The sequence below is a fragment of the Pteronotus mesoamericanus genome, unplaced genomic scaffold, assembly GCF_021234165.1.
Source record: "Pteronotus mesoamericanus isolate MK-2021 breed Mesoamerican mustached bat unplaced genomic scaffold, CSHL_Meso_final contig_68, whole genome shotgun sequence".
NCBI classification, from domain to species: Eukaryota; Metazoa; Chordata; class Mammalia; order Chiroptera; family Mormoopidae; genus Pteronotus; species Pteronotus mesoamericanus.
The window spans coordinates 9,081,420-9,099,310 of record NW_026555234.1 but is presented as its reverse complement, the minus strand read 5'-3'; the positions used below and the strand labels follow the sequence as shown (position 1 = coordinate 9,099,310).

General features: G+C 46.7%; 1 protein-coding gene across 1 annotated transcript; it reads right to left on the bottom strand.

Annotated features, from left to right (window-relative positions):
• Positions 1–8,471: 8,471 nt before the first annotated feature.
• Positions 8,472–15,162, bottom strand: CLRN2 (clarin 2). Its single transcript, XM_054582242.1, has 3 exons — positions 14,910–15,162; positions 10,853–11,032; positions 8,472–8,737 (listed from the first exon to the last, which is right to left on the bottom strand). Exons 1-3 carry the CDS (start codon positions 15,160–15,162, stop codon positions 8,472–8,474), a joined length of 699 nt encoding a protein of 232 aa, XP_054438217.1.
• Positions 15,163–17,891: the final 2,729 nt, after the last annotated feature.

Below are 17,891 nucleotides of genomic sequence, written 5' to 3'. Positions count from 1 at the left end.
GCAGTTCACTGCCTCTACTGACTTTATATTGGGACAGTATTCTGGCAGAATTCCTGGAGGACACAGGATCCCTAACATTTTAGGCTTAACCTGTGCATCACTGCTCTCCCCTTTGGGTGGCAGAGGCTTGAGTGCTGGGTGCCCCGCCCCGCCAGGGAACCATCACCAGGCAGCTCCCTCCAGGTTCTGCCCTGCTTCAGCGGATTTCATTGGCATCGCCGGGGGATCAGAAGCGCTTGTAAAGCCAGCGCAGCTCTGGGACCGTGCTAAGGAAGCCCTCTTCACTCCTGGGGAGTGGCCTGCCCACAGGTGGGAAGCGACCATGAGTCACAGGACCCACGCTCCTCAGAGTGCGGTTGCGGCCCTGTGTGGAAGGGTGCCCTGGGCCACTCGTAAAGACTCAGAACGCCAGGTCTCAGCCCAGCTCTGACTCAGAACATCTGGAGTGTGAGCTGAAAGCCTGCGTTCTTAAAACGCTCTCCAGAGGAGTCTGAAATTTGAGATCTCTAGAAATGCATGTTTCCGAGTCCCACAGAACCTACTTCTAAAGTTAGAAAGTCAGCGCCCAACAATCCGAGTGGAATACAGTTGGTGGAAATGGAGGCCAGTCGAATCTGTGCAGAGATTAAATTCAAGGGAAGGGAGACACGAAGGGCGGAAAGAGGGCCTGAAACACGGTGAGCACACAGTGCGTGTAGCCAGGATGCTCCTGGAGCTAAGGGAGGATCTTGCCTTGCCTCTGAGAAGTGAAATTCACAAAAAATAGGTTTATTTCATTTTTATGAATTCAATCAATGAATACAAATATAGCTCTAAACGTCTACATCTTGAGCACTCTGTTTAAGGTCTGAGTACTCTTATCTGCAGGGAGTGTATCGATCAACCTATCGATTCAAGTGACTCTGTACTTACATCAGGACCCTCAGGCCAAGGTTCTCCTAAATCAGAGATTTTCAACCTTTTTCATCTCCTGACACATGGAAACTAATTACTAACATTTTGCAGCACACCGAGAAAAATACATTTTTTTGTCAGTCTGACAAAAAATAGGTATAATTTTGATTATTCACACCACATAGTTCTTGTTGTGTTGGCTGTTGTCATTTCTGTTTTTGACAACCTAAGGGAAAAGAGGTCAGTGCCCCTGACTAAATAGTCAGGTATTGCATGTTTTATAAACTCTGGCGGCACGCCGGTTGAAAACGCTGTCCTAAGGCAATGAATCGGCAAGCCTGCGGTGGTTCTTCTTGGCGCCACTCACTCACCACTACGACTGGGTGGTCTAGAACAGCTAACCTGAAGGGCGTAGCCTTGCCCAGGGGTCTGGTAAAAATGCAGTTCCTGATTCAATGGGTCTGGGGTAGGGCCTGAGATCCTGCATTTCTAACAAGTTATCTGGTGATGCTGAGGATGCTGGTCCATGAAACACAATGAGTAAGTCTTTTTTTATTTTTTATTATTTTTTTTTAAGAAAGAATTTTAAAACAGTCAAAAGAACAGAAATCAGTTATCCGCCCTTTCCCGCCGCAGGGAGAGGTCCTTCCCCACGGGTTCGAGGCTTACGGCTGGGTAGTGGGGAAGGCGGGCCCAGGCACAGGCCTTGGGGAGACACAGAAAGGCCCGGGCCAGGCACTCGACGGAAGCAACGCGGCCCTTGGGCTGCAGGACTCGCTGGCCACTGGGGCGGCAGGTTCTGAAAACAAGCTTTCAGCTTCCAGAGCTGTCGTCTGTCGGCAGCAGCTGGCGTGGGAAAGGTTTCAGAAAGGAAATGTGCCCGACGCGCCCACCGGCTGCCTCTCACCCTTCCCTTCTCCTTGGCACAGCCTTGCAACGCCTCGGGAGGGGTGGTCACGGCCACGAGGAGCTGCAGTCTTGCTTAAGAAGCACGTCTCATTTGTGAGCTCCAGAGAGGCTTTTCTGAGACTCTGTGGCCCTGGTGTCTCGGGGTCGGACCACTGGCCAAGGCGGGCCAGCGCCCCGCGGGGACTCTGCTCTCAGCAGCTCTTGACGGGATCCCGCCGTGTTGGCTGCAGGCGAATCCTAACAACCCCTCCCCTCCGTACGGGACTCAGGTCTCCACTGTGAGTCTTTCCGACCAGCTAGTTCTTTCTCTGGGGGCAGAAGATTAGGATTTTGGTCTGTCTGTCCTCATGTGTCTTCTGAACCATTGACGGTGACCATGACTGGCCTTAAACACCTCTGAAGCCTTCGATGGCTCAGTGGCATCTGCATCCCAGCATGGTGGTTCCTCTTCATTTTTTTGATCCTTGTCTTAGCTTCTTTTAGGCCCATGTGAGCTTTCTGTTCTGCAGACACCTCTGATCTTAATCAGCTTTTTTGGCAGAATCTCACCGGGGGTGACCAGCCTCTACTTCCCAGCTCCCCTGTCGTCCAGACTTAGCAGGGAATCCAGTTCTGCTACGAACCGAATGCCAAGGTCTTTGTACTTGAACATGTGCCCACCTGTCTTTTGAATCATTCCTTGCCTCCTTCTGCTCCCATGACCTAAGCGTAGAGAAGATGAATCCTCTTCGGTGTATTCCTGACCTTCATCTTCCCGGAGAATAACCTCCCCTATAATATGAACGACAATCTTGAGAAATACCAGAGGGTGCAATTTTTTTTTATTTATTTTTTTTGCCATGAGAGTGTTTAGCGCCTGACAGTGCTCACTTCCTTGTTCGGCAGTTTGTTCCCGTCATACACCCCTAGACAAACTGTTCTCAGTAGTGGAAGCTTCCAATAAACTTTTTTCTCTAATAAAATATTACTGACTTTAAAAAAACAAACCATTAGTAGATGCCAATGTGTCCAATATCTGCCTTCTACAATTTTTTCCTGTTGTAAAATCATTTTTTTTTAAAGTACTTTAATTCCGAGATTTGGGTTAATTAAATGTAGGTGCTTGACCTTGTGGGCACTGAGCCGCTTCTGTGGCACCACCTGCAAACTCCAGTGCATCTCTAGTTCCAAAGGCCACCTCTAACCTTCCAGCTGGAGAACTCAGAGCACCCCCCTCCACACACAACACACAACACACACACACTCTTAGGAATCTATTACCCTCTCCCCGTCCCCCCATCAGGAGATTCTGATTTAGTTTCTTTAAAGCTCACCAGGTATTTTGACCATCAGTTGGGTTTGGAAACTCTTCAGCTGGTTCCTGTGTATCCATCCACCCATCTATTAGGTAGGATAGACAGTAAAACGAGGCAGGGAGGAGGAGGGAGACATGTCTCACCCACTGACACAGTGGTCCTGGTCTGATAAATTTGCCAGGCATTCCAGCATCATGGGAAACGCCATGCTAACATGGGAGGAGAGCAGTCCTCGAAATTCTATGAATCTTCTCCATTATCTGGGAAAGAAGACCTTTGGAACTGAGTATTTATCCCAAGGCTTGGAAGCGGGGAGAGGAAGGGGTCCACAGTGCCCAAAGAAGAAGCCCATAAAACAACTTCTGTTAATTGCCTGCCTCTGGTCACTATCTGTTTTATGAGGGAGCCCCTAGTGCTTACAGGAAGGGCCCATAAATAACTTTGGGTGACTGCCTCAACTTGAATTAACTGCCTCCTGTCCTATGTCAGTTTTAGAACAAGATGAACAAATAGAGTCTGGGGCAGGATAAGTTTTGGACTAACAGACCCCACACATACCTAAGTTTGGGAAGTGACATTTCCCCTGCTACCAGTCAATCAATACGTAACTTCTTCACCCCCATCCTGCCAACTATATAAGTCCTCAGGACAAAGGACCTGGTGCTTTGCCCGTCCTTACCTAGCCCTGCCCTGAACCTATGCCTTTCAACTCCCACCTTAGATAGGTCCGCTCTCTTCCATGAGAACTTACCACACATGAATCCTGCTTACGTGCCAATAGACTAGCTGATCTGTAATTCTTTACTGTGTCAGCAAGAAGAACCAGGTTTCTCCCGTAACACATCCATCCATCCATTCATCCATCCATCCTGCTTTTGTTCTTTTAGAAAAGATCTAAGGTAGTGACTTAAATAAAGTAACTTAGGAAATCAATCATTTAAAAAATAAATAGAAATATCAATAGTGAGTTCATCTTTATCTGCCTTCTCATAGTTTCATGTTTTCCAAATTTTCTTGGCCTGTTATTATAATAACTTAAAGAGTGACTCTTTATGGATTGAAAAAATTAATCCAGCCAGGGCTGTCCTGTTTCTTTTTATACTTGGTGAGTTATCAGTTAACCAGATTTTTTATTTTTAGATCTCTTTGTTCCTCCAGAGGATCAAAAAGAGAATCTTTTATGCCTGTGACTTTACACATTACTGATAAAATGTAAGACCTCTGAAGCTCTAGCAGTTTCTGTCCTCAAGGGTCCTGCAACGCCTCCCTGAGAAATGGTACCCAGCAATATTATATAAAATATTAAAAGGGCATTTATTATTTGATAGAAATTGGAATCTAGCACATTAGGATCAGATTGAATCTGAGTTGGATGAACCATTCAAGGTCCCCTGTCCAGCCAACAGTCTCACCCAAGATGCAATGAGATTCTAGCCAGTGGACTGCTTCCACCTAGTGGTGAAATGTGGTCATACCACTTACAGTGCGCAACCTCACAGTTCATAAACATCAGAAATTTATTTTTTACGGTTCTAGAAGTTGGAAGTCTGAGGTCAAGGTATCAGCAGGGTTGATTTCTTTTAAGGCTTCTCTCCTTGGCTTGTAGATGGGCTGGGTGTTCACCTGTGTATCTAGGCCCTAATCTCTTTTTATAAGGGTATCAGGCATGTACTAGATAGGTCCCACCCTAATAATCTTGTTTTAACTTAATCACCTCTGTAAAGACCCAGCTCCACACAGAGTCACATTCTGTGGCGCTGGGGGTCCGGATACTCCCACACTGCAACTTTAGCATGTGATTACTGTTAATCATTTTATTTACACACCCACCACCACCCACGTGAAGCTGTGTCAGGAACTGACTTTGTCCACCCCGCCCGTCCCCACCCCACCAGCCTTTTGCTGCAATAAAAGAGAATGTGTGTGTTTCTCGTTCCTGGCAATGTCAACAACCTAAACAATGTCCTATTCATCTTCACATTCTCAGAACACGTGCGGGGCACAGAGTAATGCTTCCAAAGTGTCTATTGAAAAATAAAGGTAAAATGATCCGCTCTCGGGGAGCACAGGGTTGGGGCACCCACATACATATTTGGAAATATTTTCAGTGAGACGCTTTTGTTAACTGAGTCAGGGGGATGTTGATAAAGGTACCGGTGGGACAAGGTTAGCCTTGGGTTGTCACCGCTGAAGCTGGGTGATGGCGTTGTAGTAGTCTCACTGCTCTTAAATACATTTAAGCTTTTCATTAATAAAAAGTGTCTTTTAAAAGCCCCGTTTTCTTGTAAATGGGCAAGAGAAAGGGGGGTTGGTATTGTATTGTAATGCACCAGTCTGTCCTGGAAAGCTGACTGCTTTTGCAGGTTGTCACAATGGCCCTTTGTTAAGGAACAATGGTGGTTACTTCCTCCTCTTCTGGGAATAAGCCCAGTCGGGGATGTCACCACTGTGGCTAGTGACATCCTCATCTTTTCTTCAGCAAGAGGGGAAGGAACAATTGAGTAATGCAGTGATTATTGTTCCATGTTACCCTTTGGCTCAGGCGTTGTAAACAGACTTGTCTTTAGTGAAGGCCTGAGTGAGGGCTTCTAGGAGCTGGTAGAAATTTCCATTGTCGAGGGTGTCCTGAGATTCCATACCAAGAGCGTCATTAAAGGTTACAAAGAAGGAAATTGCATAGAAATGAAATATAGGTTTGGTATTTTCATGTGAAGAAAGGGGGACAACAAGGAATACACAGCGTTCGCTGTTTGGGTGTGTGACCGCGTAGAAACTTCATTTCTTTAATATGACCTTGTCTCCTTTCTTTCCATCTGATTCAGGCTGGCCTCGTCCAGCACCCTGCCTCCCCTGCCTGCCTCCCCGCGGAAGACCACCCGCTGAAGCTTGGAGCCCTCAGGACATGGGGTTCTGGTCAGACCCCGTCCCCCTTCCTCACCGCCAGTAGTGATTTTCCCCTGCATCACATTCTGTCTCAGTAAGTCGTCCCAGGCCGCTCGGGGGACGGACTCTCTGGAGGGCGGGGGTTTTTGTCTGTTTGACTATCGCGCTACCCCCGGCACCCAGCTCGCTTCCAATGCTTGTTGAATGAATGATTGTATTTATATCCTCAGATGTCACTCATATAAACTGTTGCCCGGGTCTTCTGTATTTATGTTATTGATTGTTTTTAACTGTCCGCAGGACTTGCAATTAAACTTGGTAGGACACTGACATTTCCACTTGTTTTGAGACATCACTGCAGTCGGTCCCTATCTTTTGGATCAATCTCCTAGCGAGTTAAGTATCCCTTCCAGCCATGTACCACCTGCATATTTGATGAGTGACATCAGTCCACTGCCTGGTAACTGCAGCTGTGTCTGGGGTGGGGCGGGGCTGGAAGAGACAGGTGGGTCCCGCAGGGGGTCATAAGCAATTAGAAAAGGAGAGATGTCATAGGAACTTCTTGAAGCTCAGCATGAAGCAAAGGTAGAGCAAGTCCAAATCAGGTGTCATGTAAGATGGAGCTAATTTGGGGGATTAAATAACTTTTACTGGGCATGAAGTCAGGAGACCTGGGAAAGGATCCCAGCTGGCATCATGGAAAAATGAATTAATAGAGTTGCATACCTGTGTGAGTGAGAGGTCTCCAGAGAAATAGACCCAATGGAGTGTGTGTAGGTATGTGTGTTTGTGTGAATATATACATATATATGTATATACGTGTGTGTGTGCATGTGTGTGTATATATATATAGAGAGAGAGAGAGAGAGAGAGATTTATTTTAAGGAATTGGCCCACATGATTGTGGAGACTGGCAAGTCCAAAATCCGCGGGGTACGCTGGTGGTCAGGAGATCCAGGACAGATTTGCATTTTAAGTCCAGTGGCAATTGTTGGCAGAATTCTCTCTCTTTTGGGACTAGAAGTTCTTTTTCTTAAGGTCTTCAGCTGATTGGATGAGGCCCACCCACATAGGGAGAGCAATCTGCTTAATTCAAAGTCTACTAATGTACACATCAATCCCATCTAAGAAATACCTTCACAAAAGCATCTAGACTATGCCCTGGCTGATGGTTCAGTTGGTTAGAGCATCACACTGATCCACCAAAGTTGCAGGTTTGATTCCCTGTCAGTGCACATACAAGAATCAACCAATGATACATAAATGAATGGAATAAAAAATTGTTCTCTCTCTCCATCCCTCTCTCTCTCTCAAATCAATTTTTAAAAATCTATTCTCTGTATATGAATCTGTCTCAAGAATAGTGTTTGACCAAATATCTGGGTACCGTGGCCAAGCCAACATATAAAATTAACCGTCACAGCAGCACTTAGGAAAACCCAAACCCAACACAAAACAGCTGGGCTTAGCCAACAGGCGAATCGGTTCTAATCCCACTGGCTATCACGCGCTTCCAAGCCCCCCTGCAATTTCATCCCTGGTGCCCGGCTCATCACGGGCACGTCCCAGAATGCCCTTCTCCCGCCCTGCTTCCTTCACCCCTGGAAAAACATCTACTCGTCTTTCAAAGTTCAGATCAGGTGTCACCTCTGTGACACTTTCTTTAATTCCACATCCCATCCCCTGTAAGTCTGTCCTGTTACAGCACTGGCCACACTGCGTTGCAGCTGCGTGTACATCGAACAACGGATTCACAAAGCAGCTCCGTGTCCACGATTCAATCCCTGACCTCAGCAAGTTATCCAACCTTCCTGCGCCTTAGTCTCTTCATCTCTAAGATGGAAATAAGGTCATAGTCACCATCGGTGGTTGCAGTGAGGACGCAGTGTACGTAAAACTATAAGAACAGTTTTCAGCATGTAGTAACCACGAAAAAAAGGTAGTTATTTTCATTTTTTGTGTTACTGTGGCTCTCTGATTCCTGTGTCATGTGGAAAGATTCAGTGTTTCTGGAGAGCAGGGACATCAACATACACCCCCCCACCCCAACAATGTGTGGAATAGACCAGATTGTACAGGCATTTATTGGAGTGTTCAGTATTTTATATCTGTGGAATGCTCTGGAATATCCAAACATCACAGCCCATTAAAACCTCATTACAATCTTGCGAAGTCATTTGCACCCCCATATCACGACGAGGGAACTGAGATGTAGACATTAAGTGCATTGTCCCATGTCACTCACAGCTGGCAAGTGCAAAGTCTCCAACTCCAACTCCAAGTCCAAGGTCAGGGAGAGGAAGGACAGAGATGCCAGGAATTAGGGCAAGTTTTTCTTTTCTGGCCCAGGTACCATCCTTCCCCCTTCCATCTCCTTCTTCTTACTGCCAAATTCATACCCGTACGGGACTGTGAAGCCCGCAAAGGCAATGAGACTCCCGTTCCTAGTACAGAACTGATCTGGGCGGGGGTGTGACCAGGAGAAAGCTACTAATACAAGATATCCTCGGCCGTGACTGTGGCCTCTTCTATTTTGGTCTTAACCTCTGGGAGGGGAATTTGACTGATGGCCACCACAACCAAGTTGGCAGCGTGGGCTGAGGCGCTGGCCACGCAGATCCAAAACGACTCTTCGTACTGTTCTTCCACCACAACAAAGCGAAAGAGCTTCTCCTGGAAGTTGGCGATTCGTTCTGTCAGGTCGTGAAATTTCACCGCGGCCATGAAGCTAGCGATGGCCAACGCCACGACTCCACCTGAAACCCACAGAGGGGACCCTTATTCTCAGCTGCTTTTGGCAGTTGGAATGACTTTATGGGAGGTGGCATTTTTGTGGCACCGACAACAAACTCACTTTGGGTTTTAAAACAAAAATCCTTAAGGAGACACAATATTAAATTGCTTCTCAAAGCAGCAGATAACCCACACAGTGTGAGAGGTGAGAGGTGACGGAGAAAGAGAATAAGCTTCGCATAAGGTGGCCTTTCACCCTCGACCCATCTAATTTATTCCCTGCCCAGAGCGGTTCTTTCTAGGACGCCCGCAAGGAAAAGAGTTCAATCTCTAAAGCCTTGAGGATTTGGATGCAGACCCTGAGGGCGAGGGGGAAGATCCAAGAACATCTTACCGTGCAGACCACGGTTTCTGCAGAGGGCAGACTGTTCTCTCCTGTTCAATGATCCTTTCCCCTGGCTTTGGATTAAGAAGAGACAGGAGGAAGGAAGGAAAGTAGAGGGAAAGCCGGAAGGATTCCGGACTTCATGTGTTTCCCTACCTGTTGCCTCAAACTTGGACTGCTCTCTCTCTTTGTTACTACTGCTTTGATTTTAATTAGTGTTTTTTTAAAAAAAACATTTACTAGGCTTTTTGTTTAGATTATTATATCTTCACTGAAGGAAAGCTGGACACCAGAGAAAATCATAAAGATGAAAACACAAATTTACTTTTATCCTAAAAGCCGGGTATAAACACTTTAAACCTTTTGGTATTTTTCCCTGCATTTCTTTCTCTTGAACAAAATTAGTATTTTGGTGCTCTTACCGTTTTACACTTTATTTTTCCTCTTACTTGAACATTTTTCCCATGTTGTCAAATAGTTTGTTACAGCACCACTTTAAACTGGTATATAGTATTTTATCCCAGCGACATACCTAATTAATTAAGTTTAATTAAGCGAGAACTTATTTCTGGATATCCAGATTACTATTAGAAAGTCCTGCTGTGAACTCCGTTTTGGGTATATCTTTGTGTTCTTTTCCAGTTATTTCCTTAGCAAAAAATCCATATTGGATTCGTTTTATGAAATGATATTTGTATTTTTATGCCTTTGACACTCAAGTGTTGTCAAAATGCCTTTTTTAAATACTCTGGTCAGTGGAGCTGGAGCGTGTCATCTCTCTGAGGAAAGAAATAGACAGAGATAAGCCTTTACTTAAGAAGCGGGACTGAGCACATTCACACGCTGGCACCGTGAGGGGTCAAGCAGAGAGGAACAGGACACCTGTGGCCCAGGTGCGGGCGAGCGCGTGCAGGAGAAACCCTACGGGAGGGCCACCGTCTGCAAACACAGGCAAAGAACGACAGCTGACTTACTGGCACTGCATTCTAATCTGTGACCAAACGACAGCCCCAGTTCGTCTACGTCATGCTCGTCCTGTGTAAGGTAAAGGCGGTGGAAGGTGAGTACCTTGATGCCTTGACCGCTGGACTTGGCTTTTCTGAAATGGCACTCATTTCTCACGGTTTTGTGATTTTCATTACAGGTGATTTTTTTAAAAAAGTTTATAACTAAATGTGAATTAATTTCTATGCATCGATATACTCCCGAATCAACACATAGACACACACTCTCTTACGTGCACACACACACACGTGCGCACACACGCACACCCCTTTTGTATTGGTGTTTGGCTTGGAAAATAGGTCTTGATAGTCAAAGATGAGACCAGGGACTAATGAAGAGGCAAAGGGTGTAGACTCAGCTTTCCCTGGGTTGGAATCCCACCTCTGCTACTCATTGCTGTGTGACTTTAGGCACACCTGTTGACTTCTCTGAGTTTCAGGCTCCTCATCTGTAAACATGGGTCTAATAATACTTAATTCCACCTTATATGGAGGTTTTATCAAAACAGGCAGGTAAAATCGCCAGGTTTCTTCCATCCTTTGTGAGGGTTCCCCCCAGCCTCACTGCAGCAGCAGTAGCCACTCGTGCATGCTTAGTAAAGAGGACACCTGTCCCCATCGGGAAGGTTATAGACCCAGGGAGTGAAGGCCGGGTGGGCAGGCTAATTCCCTCACGCCTTCCGCCCAGTTTCTTGAAACTCAGCCCAGTGAGCTGTGGACGAGATTCTCTCCCCCGGGGCCTTCCTTACCTGCAAGGATGTTCCACAGGCAGATGCCCCCAGGGCCATTGACTGCCTTGTAGGGGACCTGGATCATGTTGAGAATGGCAAAGCCCATGCTGACCAACGCCAGGGCCAAGGCCAGGAAGAGCAACAGCAGAATCAGCACATGGAGGCCTGTGTTGAGCTCCTTCACCAGCTGCGGGAAGACTGGGCAGAGAAGGCGTGGCCATTATTTCAGTGTCAGAGCTCAGCCCAAGTTCAGAAAGTCCAGGCTTGCCCACCAGGGAGGCTTTTATAGAGGGGTGTGAGGGCCCAGCTGCAAGTGCTGGGTTTCCGAAGACCTGGAACCTTCCTAAGAGGAAGTCATGGCTCCTAGATTTGCCACTTGTCAGTTGACCAGCAATCCTCTCTTCCTTGGGGAGAACGTAAAATCAAAATGCGTCCTGGTTGGCAATTTAAGTTGCATTGACCTCGCAACTCTGGGATCTGGTGTGAGCTGGAGCACATAAGCCCAGACGGTGTCTCTTTAGCAAAGGAGGCTGTCAAGAGAGTCAGCGAAAGAGAGCTCATTGCAAAGCTTGACTCGGGGTCTGAGGGTTGCCTTCAAGAAATCAGAAGTGGTCTCAGGCATATCTGTGCAGAGGGTAGTGGGGTGTAGCCCAGGGAAGCCTAGATCTGGCATCCAAAGATCTGGGTTCAAATCCCAGCTTTGCTCATTTGCCATAACTGTAAAATAGGACCCTCTAAACTCTGCCCTCCATATCCATCTTACAAGATTATCGAGTGGAAAAAGTGACGTGCATAGCGATGATAACAGCGCCCACTATTGGGCGCTATGGGAAGCAAGGAACATTATCCCGGATCCCTCACAATGACTCAGCAAGGCAGAGATTTCCTGTGTCCGATGGACACTCAATCTCTATGTTGCACAATATTCTTTTATTGTAGAATATTTGTATGCATGTGGCAGGACAATTTAGTGAAATATGCATTTGTATTTGTTTTCTATTTGCCATCATGTCCTAGCTGTGATAGAGTATCTTAAATATTTTCAGTTTTTGAAAAGGGTGGCTGTGATTGTTGCTGTTACTATTTTTACTCTGTGACTTGGGGAAAATCACGTGACTTCTCAGAACCTCACTTTCCTCATCGGTGCCATGGCAATAATAATACCTGCGTAGTGTATGACTTAAGGGTAATCAGTACTTACTGAGCAGAGTCATGGCCCAAGAATTTAACATTTTTTCCCCTTCAATCCTTGAGATGAAGATATTTTATTCTTCAGGGGGTCAATTTTATTAACCACCTTTCCCCACAGGCTTGGAGACATTATATCCCTTACCTTTGGGCAAGGTGAGCCTGAACTCTACATACAGGATTATAGTCTCATAGAGCATGTGGTACACAGAGCTTAGATCACTGTTTTCAGTAGTTGTAAATTAAGACTTTAAAATGAGGAAAATAAAGAACTTCTGGGCATATGCATTCTTCTGCAACTATCCCAAGGTTTCTACTGAACACCTCCTGGTCAAACTGTGGTCCACCTTGTGAACTCCAAACTCTCTGCCTCATCCTTTGATACCTCTGGCCTGCACCTTATTGTCTTCCTTCAGGAGCCAGGACTCAAAGCTTTCCTGTTTCCTCTCACTGACTCTGCACCCGACCCCCACCCCACCTTTGCTGGCTTACTGCCCCCCTTTATTCATGGAAGGTTGGTGTCTCCCAAGCCTGAGAACTAGCATTTTGGTCCTTCTCCCTTTAAAGTGTCCTTTCCACTCAGAAGTCTCCAGACATTCTGTGTATATGTCCTTAGTTTTGATCTAACCTTCCAGTCTGTGTTTCCACTTAGAGTTATCTCTACCAGGTTATCGTATCAGCTTTGGAAACTGTACCCTGGAAAATACTGTTCTTTCCAAGGGATTCTTCTGGGTGAGCCTTCTCTCTTCCTTTTCCTTCCCTTCCATCTCAGTGCCCCATAATTTTGGGTTTTTTTTTTTACACTCTCAGCCCCCTTTTATTCCAAACATGGCAGCTTATGCCTGGTTACCTACTTGTTTCATTGCAGTGCAATCCTGACAACACATGCCTAGCATAGTAATCCTCACCGAACCCTTAAAATAGGGAATAATCACCAATGCGATTGGCAAAGATCAAGAAGTTTGCTAATACACTGTGTTGATAAAGGAAGAAGGCACCACCAAACTTTGTAGGAATATTAATTCACACCCCCCCCCTTAGAGGGCAATTAGATAACATCTAAGAAATTTCACAAAAGCCCATCCACCTGTGCCCAAAGCTCGCTCTGTCTGATGTTCATTACAGTAGCAAAAGCTTGGAGAAAAACCAAAATATGAAATTGCTAGTCATGTACTCTCAGATATAAAAAAAGGTCTTAATTGGTTGTGATACACAGTTGACTTTTGAACAATATGGGTTTGAACTTCACGGGTCCACTTACACCCTGACCTTTTTCATCTTGTGAACAGATGGCATAAACTTACGGCATCAATCAATACAGTCCAGTACTGTAAACGTATTTTCTCTTCCTTGTGACTTAATATTTTCTTTAGCTTACCTTATTTTAAGAATGCAGTATGTAATACATATAACATACAAAATATGTGTTAATCGACTGTTTATGTTACCACTAAGGCCTCTGGGCACAGCAGGCTTCAGTAATTACGTTTTGGAAGGGTCAAATGCTATACACACACTTTCGACTTTGTGGGGGTGTTGGCACCTCTCCCCCTGCTGTTCTAAGGTCAGTTGTATGTATAGCTCTGGTTTTCTCTATGACTGGTTTGGAAATTGATTATCTGGGGTGAGTTTCCTTTTAACATGTTCTTTATTTTGATTTCTTTGTATGTGTGTGTGAGTTTTTAGTCTTTTATGTTATGTTTCTAATAGAGCTACTTTTTCCAATATCATCAATATCTCTGTTCCAATTTAATTGCTGGGTAAAGGCATCTATTCCTAGAGACTTTTTTCTTGACTCTACATAACATATATGAATTTCCAGCATGTACATAAAAATGATGTGAATTTGTATTTGTGTATTTGTCAATGGCCCAGCTTCTGTCTTTACAAATTTAAGAAGATACCAACCCTGGCCAGTCTCCTAAGAACTACAGTTCTGAAATATAGAAATCAAGTAATGGATACAATTCTTCATCCCCTTGATTCAGCAATATGTTGATTAATTATGATACTGTAGGATACTGTTCTCACCAGCGAACTGTGCGATTCTGAAGGCTTGCAGGATGTTGCCGTTTTTTTTGTTTTGGTTTGATTTTTTCTTCCCAGAAGACCCTGCATAAGCTGCTCATGGTGCCCTGCTCTGTTTACAGCCAGAGCAGCTCTGACGGGACACTGGATGCCAGCGGACACCGTGCCCAGTCTGGGGCCTCGCCCGAGGTCTCCCCGCCAGCAAACCTAGAAGCTGGGCTCTGCAACGCGGCAGCCTGGTCCCAGAGCCCAGGCACAGAGCCCAGTTGCTTTTTCTCAGACCATGAAGCCCTAATAGAGACAGACGCGGGAGCTGTCGCCGCGCTCCCTGAAGGCTCATCTCTGCGGGCGGTCCGCTGCACCTGCCGCTGGACTGGCCGAGGTACCCCCGTCATGTGCCATTGGCTCTGCGGTCTGGCGCTGCCGTTTCCTGGCTGCGTGACCTCAGGCAAGTTACGCAGCCTCTCCAAGCTCCAGTGGAGTTACTCCTCTGCAAAAGGGCATTGTTCATAATGCCTTCCTTACACATTTGTTACACGGCTTAAGAGACAAGCTGTGTCAAGCGCTTGTACAACGTCTGACACATGTAAGCACTCACTATTTTAGTAGTTATTTATTAATATTGGTTAACTAAAAGGAATACAAACCCTATTTCTACTGTTTCTAGCAGCCTCTATACAGGGGGAAAAGTAGGTCTCTTCTTAGTGCTGAACAAGGACCCCTGGGTTAGTGTGGACTTTGTCGATATGCCTTAGAGTGATGCAGAAGGCGAATTCCACCTTTAGACATAACCACCCTTCCAAATTTGGAAAAAGAAATAAGTGTTCTTAAGCGTCTTTCGCGCCCCAAACATACTTACTTGTGAACTGGGACTGGCGGCCCCCGAGCCCGCACTGCCGCACCTTACACCCTCGGAAGAGCCCGTAGTAAATGTCCCCAATGAATTTGACCAGCTCTGGATCGGTGGCGTTGACCAGGTCCACTCCAGTCTGACAAAGGATTTTCCCACTGAGCCAGTGGGGCACTGCCAGGGCAACGATGATCAGGACGAAGGAGGAGAAGCTGAGTAGGGATGCCAGCCCGTACCACACCTTTTTGAACCATCCAGGCATTCTAGTGGGTGCAGGTCACCCCCCAGGTGTCCGAGCTGCGGCGGGGGCTGTTGACATCTCCCGGGCACTCAGCAATCCTCAGGTCCACGGTCGGCTCTTCGAAACACACCATTTCCACATCCCAAGTCCGTGCCCGCGTCCTCTCTCAGTGCCTGCGTCCACAGCCGTGTTTACTACAAGCACATCCGGAAGTCTCTGCAGAGACGGTCTTCACCTGACAGTGTGGCGGAGTGTGTTACTGAAGGAAGTAACCCTATACCCGCCACTAGACTAATGTTTCAGCCGAGGGTTTAATTGTTCCTCGTTTCAAGTATTTAAATAACCCCGGCGTGGACCTCTTCATGCTGAGGACATCATTAGCAGGCAAAACCAGGTGGAGCTGATGATAAAGAAACACTAACGTTGTCAGAAATGCATGCAATGGAAGGAAAAAACGTGGAATCGTTAGCATTTAAATATTCCAACAATGCATGGTGTCGAATGTCGATCACTCCCACGTGTGCCCGGGCATCTGTTTCTCTGAAGTGTCAATGCTGTCAGAATCCCCAGACCTGTTATTAATACTGCGAGATGACCTCTGTGCTCCAGGCTTTTGATTGCAATGTGTACACAAGTCTTCAGGAGTCCTGGATTTATCACCGGGCGAGTCTGCCATGGGTGAAACTGCAGCATGGGTCCGCACGCGGCCGCTGGTGGCCTGGACCCCAGCACTTCCCTTCCTCCCTTCCGCGCCTGTCAGGAAGCTGACATGGCAGGCGCATTTTCTGATGTGTTAGCAAATAAGGATCACCCCGCTGGGGTCTTCCTCTCTTCCCACAGTGACGATGTCTCTTTTTCTTCCGATCTGTAGGCGCTAGGAATGAAATATTCCCTAATTTCTATCTTGTACGGTGGCTTTTAAAATTTTGATAGCCTATCACTTAAATGTCAACTTAGTATCTTGTGAGACAGGCAACAGCCACTGTCAAGAGCTTTGGGGAGCGACCTTGGGCAGAGGGGTCATGCTTTTTTTGGTCACAGAGCCTGGAGGGGTTCAGGAGGTTCCTCTCCTGCTAACCAGCAGGAGTTTCAGGACCCTCACCTGGAGAGCGCCCAGGGGGACGAGGGACGTGGGAGTGGGGATGCCAGACCCCTTCCCTGGAATTGGGGTCCGCTGCTGCAGCCTCTCCACGAGGAACGCAGAGACGAGCGCCTGCGAAGCTCCTGCAGGGCTCTGCCACCCACACAGGGCTGTCCATGTGCTGGCTCTCCCTGAATCTCAGAAACCCGCGGCTTAGGGCAGGCAGACGCTGGGCTGTTGCGGCCCCTGCTCTCCTGAGAAAACCGGAGGCCAAGGCAGCGGCTTGAGCACAGGTCTTTGGCAGGTGGTCGTTCTTTTTCATGACAACGACCTGAAAATAGCAAATATTTTCCTGGTGACAAATAAAAAATTACATATAAAAGAGCGCTTGGCAGATTAGCAAGTGGTCAAGAAGGATGTTCTTATTTGAACAGGAAGCATGCTTTGAGGGGCCGGGCATGCGCAATACGTTTGCATCGCACTTGGGGCCCAATGATGGAGGTATGTCAACTGCTAGTGTTTTTGAGGCAATGCAATTATTTTTAGAAACATTCTCTAGGAAAAGGTGGATTCTCGACAAGCCTTTGCATGACAAGTGGAGGTGTGGTTCAGTGGAGCTATCGAAGGCTTGCGTTCAAGTTCCTACTCTTCCGGGCAAGTGCCTGGGGCTCTCGTGACTCAGTTTCCTAACCCGTCATAAGATGGTTGTGCGAAGTAAAATGAGATAGCACACGCAGATCACTTAGCCCAGTGCAGGGCAGATAGAGGGCCCTACATGAAAGGTCTTCTCCCCACCCGTCTTCCAGCCGCTCCATTTCCTGGTAACAAAGCTTCTCCTAATAAAATGAGTTGCAGGATGCACCCTGTTCTCTAATGACGTGTTTCTGCCTGTCTTATCTGGCAATGGTTTATTAAGCAAACATCTGTGTCTCTGCTGGGTACAGGGCCCTGTGTTGGGGTGGAGGGTGACACAAAGATGTCTAATACGGGATCCTGCCGTCAAGTGACAGCAGTGTTAGGACAGCGGTTCTCAGTCAAGGGTGATGTTGCCCTTCCCCCACCCCAGGGGATGTTTGGCAAAACCTGGTGACATTTTTGATTGTGATGGCTGGAGGGGTAGGCGCTGCTACTGGCGTCTAGGAGGCAGAGACCAGAGGTGCTGTGGACACTCTACAATGCACGGGACAGCCCCCCGCCGCCACCCCAAGCCTGCACCAAATACCAGTGTTGTAACTGAGAAACCCTGCATTCCGGGCACAGGCCACGGGCAGAAGTTAGCTGATTTGCAAGAGAGAAAATGCCGGGCTCTCTTGGCGGGGCAGGTGGTGCCATTCGGTGGGGCTCAAATGTGGACCTGTGACCTTTAATATTCCTGTTAAGTGGGGGCTACATACAGTCCCAGAGGTCCAAGGGCAATGCTATTGGACTTTGCATCTTTAAATTTGTGTCCCTACTGGACCAAAGGCTGCTATGTACTCATATTTTTAAGCAAGCTTGTAATCATTTTCCGTGATATTTTTTGTATTAAAAGCATCAATTTGTGAAGTATAAACACTTAAAATATAGTATACTACAATTTTTGTACTGCTCGTTTGGCAATTTTTAATGCTTAAATATGCCCCAAGTAGATATTTTAAATATCACCTCCCCTACTCCCAAAATGCAAGAA